This window comes from Octopus bimaculoides, chromosome 13 (assembly GCF_001194135.2).
Source record: "Octopus bimaculoides isolate UCB-OBI-ISO-001 chromosome 13, ASM119413v2, whole genome shotgun sequence".
NCBI lineage: Eukaryota > Metazoa > Mollusca > Cephalopoda > Octopoda > Octopodidae > Octopus > Octopus bimaculoides.
In genome coordinates this window covers 8775079-8781074 of record NC_068993.1, presented here as the reverse complement: position 1 = coordinate 8781074, position 5996 = coordinate 8775079, and the positions used below count along the sequence as shown (strand labels likewise).

General features: G+C 36.1%; 1 protein-coding gene across 1 annotated transcript in view; it reads left to right on the top strand.

The window, feature by feature from the left end:
- LOC106878553 (paramyosin) overlaps positions 1–5996 on the top strand; it is a 43456-nt gene that overhangs the window by 33307 nt on the left and 4153 nt on the right. The window contains exons 11-15 of the mRNA XM_052972566.1: positions 263–458; positions 868–996; positions 2366–2737; positions 3336–3536; positions 5000–5204. Of these exons, the coding sequence (XP_052828526.1) occupies positions 263–458; positions 868–996; positions 2366–2737; positions 3336–3536; positions 5000–5161 (1060 nt within the window). The 3' untranslated portion in view covers positions 5162–5204. The remainder of the gene's footprint in view (positions 1–262; positions 459–867; positions 997–2365; positions 2738–3335; positions 3537–4999; positions 5205–5996) is intronic.

Genomic DNA, 5996 nt, shown 5'->3' with positions numbered 1-5996 from the left:
TATATATATATATATATATATATATATATATATATATATATATATATGTATATATATATGTATATATGTATGTATGTATGTATGTATGTATGTATGTATGTATGTATATCTGTATGTATGTATATTGCTCTGATCTATTTATTAAACACTACATATATATTAGGTTCTTACCATATGCATTCTCATACACAAATTATATCATCATCATCTTCATCACCATTTTATTATTTCACCAACTTTTGTTTTTTATTCACTACAACAGGAAGAGCAGCGCTCGTGCCATTGAAGAGCTTCAACGCACTTTGGTGGAGGTCGAGACCAGATACAAGAGCGAACTCAACAGACTCAAGAAGAAATACGAAACCGACATCAGAGAATTGGAGTCCGCTTTGGATGTTGCCACCAGGCAGAACGCTGAACACGTCAAAGTCATCAAAACTCTGCACATCAGGATTAAGGTTAGTTCGAGATTTAATTTTACCGAATTTATTTAGCTTTTTTCTTTTCTTTTCTTGGTAGCACCCTGTACTATGAATATTTGGCACCGAGAAGTCGAAATACCACAATTATTAGTTTTACTGTTATTGCAATTGACTCCTCTTACTTTCTGGTCATAAATAGCTTGCTGGAAGGCTCAGGGGTTAGTCGTACTCCACCTCAACAAAGCATATATAAACTAAACGATGTCCCTAACCATAAACCACAGTAAAGCATCCTTCTCCCTCTCTTCACGGAAAAATACTTCTTCAATCTTCCTTCCACTCTTAACCCCTTTATCCCCTCTACCACCTACTTATATATTCTTCATAATCCCTTTTTATAATGCCCCCATTTCTTATTTTTTCTGTTTCTCTCTGTCCTTTGCAGGAAATCGAAACCCGTCTTGAGGAAGAACATCGTATCAGCGAAGACCTCCGTTCCAGCTTGTCTGTATCTGAAAGGAAACGCATTAGCCTTCAAACCGAACTTGAAGATTGCCGTTCTCTTCTTGAAACTGTAAGTATTTATGATTCCACATCTCGATATGGTCACTTGCACTGACCATTTACAAATGAGCATGGTGACCATCGGTTTTAGTACAACAGCTTAATGTCCTTATGGTATATCATTTACGTACATGAATGTGGCCATATCATAGTTTGGCTTAGATAAAAATGTAAATTGTGTGTGTGTAAATGTGTATGTGTGGAGAGAGAGAGAGAGAGAGAGAGAGAGAGAGAGAGAGAGAGAGAGAGAGAGAGAGAGAGAGAGAGAGAGAGAGAAAGAGAGAGAGAGAGAGAGAGAGAGAGAGAGTGACAATGACCATATAAATATCTGCAGAAATCACGTTGTGACAGTCCTCGCTGCTCCACTTAGGACACGCGTACAAGGTTAAGGACCAAAACGCTGTGATCCTAAGATGCCTGCTGACGATACGGAAAGGGTTCCGACGTTGCGAAGAATTCAGAAGTAGAACTTGGAAAACCACTGAGTAACTCTTGCAGTTTCTTCGTAGGACAAAGCATCTTTGATATTTATTTCACTTTGCACTTGCTAATCAAAGTGTGAGGAAACGTAACCAAACTAAGTCGTGGTTTTAACGAAATATTGTCGAAGATTGGTACATTTTTATCGATCCAGAAAAGAAAAATGGAGAGCGAAATTGGCTTTGGCAGGATTTGCACTATCAAACATTCGAAAGGCTCTGCCAATTTACCTTGTTTTAAAAGTATCAATTCGGGTGAAGGATTGGCGAAACTTATAGAGAATCGGACGAGTTACTTCGCCGTAACTGTTCTGTCTAATTGTGTTCTGATAGCAACGCTTGCTACCACACAAGTGCTAAGCTGTCGAGGGCCTTTTCCTTGGATAAATATATATGTGTCTGTTGGGAGGATAAAGATTTGCATACTTTGCAGCAGCTAAATTTCCTGAACAAAAAAGATGTCTTTATCAGGCCTGGAAACATGTTAAAATGTATGGTCAACATTGACCGACAAAGGTCATACAAATTGGCAAAGTAACCATACTGCATTTTTTGATGTCTTGTCAAGCCATCACATATCTAATATTCATGGAAACTACATGAATGACGCAATATTCCATTTTCTCCCTTGACCCTTGACCTGAGTTTAGTCAAAAAGAACTAATATATTTGTTATGATACGCATTGTAAAGTGAGAAATAGCCTCTTAACAAATCAAATTTGCAAGATGACTTTGATTCTTGTGGATATTTTACTTTTCTCATGTTGTTAGGTTAAGCTTGAATAATGCAACTTTTTATTTTCTGTTCTTGTATCCTTAAACAAATAAATGTTGTTGCCGACCAGTCGAAAAATAAAAACGCTAATATATATATATATATATTTTATTCTTCCAAACAGGCTGAACGTTCTCGCAAGAATGCTGAAAATGAATTGCACGAAACCACTGCACGCTTATCCGAATGCCAACTTCTCATCACTTCCCTTACAAACGACAAGAGGCGCTTGGAAGGTGACATCCAAGGTATGCAAGCCGAATTGGATGAAGCTATCAACAACATGCGTGCTGCCAACGATCGTGCTGACAGGCTAGCCGTCGAAGTCAACCGTCTTGCTGATGAACTCAAACAGGAACAAGAGAACTACAAGAATGCTGAAAGCCTTCGCAAGGCTCTTGAAATCGAAGTCAGAGAAATTACTATTAGACTGGAAGAGGCTGAGGCTTTCGCCCAGAGGGAAGGAAAGAGAATGGTTGCCAAATTGCAAGCACGTGTAAGTAAATGCAATTTCTGGAGCACATAATCATCGCAATTTTGTATTTTTATTTTTCCATTGGTAAACACTTTTTCTCATTTTAACTTCTTTTTCATTTGTTTTTATTCATTCATTCATTTCGCTCTTTCACTCTTCGTTCTTCTTCCTTTATATTTTTCTCTCTTTTACTCAGTTTCTTATACTCTTTCTTGCTTCTTTTCTTTCTTTGATTAGTTTTTGCAGTTAGTTATTCCGCCATCAGCTTTCTTTTTCTTTAGTCTGTCTGTCTATCTATCTATCTATCTATCTATCTATCTATCTATCTATCTATCTATCTATCTATCTATCTATCTATTTGTCTTTTTTCTTTCTCTTTTTATTGTCCTCGTATCTTTTTGCATTACTTTTTTCTTATCTTTTTTCTTCTCTCTTTCGATTTTCTCTCTCATTCATATAACGAACTATTTTCTTACTCTCTCTCTCTCTTTCTCACTCATTTCTTTCTTATTCCTTTCTCTCTCCTTCATTCTCTATCGTTTCCATTACTTATTCATTGTATTATTGAACTACCGATTGATTGATCAGTCATTAATCAATTGATTACTTCAACTTTCAGGTCAGAGACTTAGAAGCTGAACTGGAAGTGGAACAACGCCGATCAAGGGAAGTCATTGCTTCTTATCGCAAGGTTGACCGCCAGTTCAAGGAATTGTCCACAGCTATTGAAGATGACCGAAGAGTTATTGCTGAATTGACCAGCGCCAACGACCAGCTCTTACTCAAAGTGAAAGCCTACAAACGCCAATTGGAAGAGGCTGTGAGTTCGACGCCATCACCGTTATCTTCGTCGTCGCCGCCGCCATCGTCGTCTTGCTCATTGTCGTCATCATCATCATCATCATCATGTCCATCATCATGTCCATCATCATGTCCATCATCATCATATCCATCATCATCATCATCATCATCATCACCACTACCACCACCATTTCATCGAGTTTTAATACATGGTACTGAAAAAAAATGTATGTGTGTGTACTTAGAAAAGTGTCAACTGATCAGATATGTCTGTGTGTGAATGAATGTGTGTGTGTGTATGTGTGTGTGTGTGTGTGTGTTATGTGTGTGTGTGTGTGTGTGTGTGTCTTCATGCTAAAGAACGTATTAGTAATATTTCTGAAAAACCAATATCAGTTTGAATTAATATTAATCTAAAGAATTAATATTAATCTAATATAGCTTTGATGTTAATCCAGTATAGCTTTGATGATAATCCTATATGGAATTGATATTAGTCTAATATAGCTTTGATAATAATCTTTATGTTAATCTAATATAGTTTTGATGATAATCTAATATAGATGCAATGACAATCCTATATAGGATTGATGTCACTCTAATGATGATGATAATACAATATAATTCTATACAGGTTTAATAATAACCCAATAAAGAAGTAATATCAATCTAATATTACTCTTTAGAGCGGCGAGCTGGCAGCGTCGTTAGCATGCCGGACAAAATGCTTAGCGGCATTTCGTCCGTCTTTACGTTTTGAATTCAAATTCCGCCGAGGTCGACTTTGCCTTTCATCCTCTCGGGGTCGATAAAATAAGTACCAGTTGATCACTGGGGTCGATGTAATCGACTCGCACCCTCCTCCGAACTTCCTGGCCTTGTGCCAAAATTTGAAACCAGTCTAATATAACTTTGATGATAATCCAAAAGAGGTCTGGCGATAATCCTATACAGGTTTGATAATAATACCATACAGGTTTGTTTTCCTATTTTGATTTTGTTTTGACACTCCATGGCTGATTATAAAAAGCTGACTTCTCTCACATGTAATTCTTTCATATTCCGGGAGAAAATTGCTTAACCTATGCACTTCAAAGGTTATAAACAGCTTTGCCTGGAGAAAGTTAATTACCTTTATTACTTGGAATATAAAAGGGAAACCCAAAAACATAATCTTCGAGGATGCTGCAATCATTACTGAATGGAAACCCTGAAAATATTTCCTAAACGGCTTAGGTCCTATTATTATACTAATTTCTCGCCTCTGACCAATAGGCTGTTTGTTGCTCTGTTAAAACACCAGCGTCTATATAATAATTAAAATGCGAGGCTTTCGTTAAAACTGCTATTTCGTTTTTCTTAATTGTGAGTCGAGAGTTTGAGCAAATAGAATATTTTTATTTTATTTAGAGAGTAAGAAACCACAGTAACTTAATAAAATATCGTTACTTGTCTGCATTTCGAAATGTTTGGCTTTTTCAGGAGGATGTTACCACAATTACCTTGAACAAATACCGCAAGGCTCAGCAATTAGTGGATGATGCTGAACACAGAGCAGATTTGGCTGAGAAGAATCTTTCTGCGGTACGAAGGTCTCGTTCGATGTCCGTTTCAAGGGAGATAACCAGAGTCGTGAGGATATAAGCAGATGCTGAGTGACCCGGAAGCCAGCCAACCACCGCCGACGGTGAGCTCTACTCACTACTTATTTGCTTCAACACCACCACAACCACCACCACCATCACTGCTACAACACTTTTAAATACCCTTTTAACACATTCACTTTTAGTAAATAAATATTGCAAATACACCACTGCTTAGTTAATACCTAAACACAGCGTACAGGACAAACAATAAATAAAGAAGGAAACAGTATTATGACAAACAGAAAAATAAAATCATAAAATGGCAGAGAATATGATAGGTAGCATCTGATATGTAATATGGACAATAATGTGTATTCCATATACTGATTTACACATTTGAATATACATACATGCATTATCAGACATATAAATGTATAGCTAGATACATTGCATTATTTTCACGGAAAACACATATACACACAAAAAAAAGTGTAAAAACTAATTTAATGAGCAGTGTTTATTAATTATAATAATTAATGTCACTGCTTGTTGTTTTTTCAATCCATCATTTGACAAAATAGCGATAATGTTCGGACAATTTCTTCCGACAAGAAGCAAAATGTAATGTGAAAAAAAACGCATGGAATCTGTTGTCATTCTTCCACACGAATGTACCTTATTGTTTTTTGTTTTTTTTTCAATTCTTCTGATTATTACTTGTTTTTTTTTCTTCTTTGTTGTTTAACACGTTTCTGACACTTCCTACGTTCGACCGATAAAAGAGCTAAAAAACACAACCAAAAAATTGTTATTTTTTGCAACATCGAAGAAACAAAATAAAAGGAAAAAATCAAAATAAAAAAGTAAAAATATTAAAAAACGTTAATTTAATT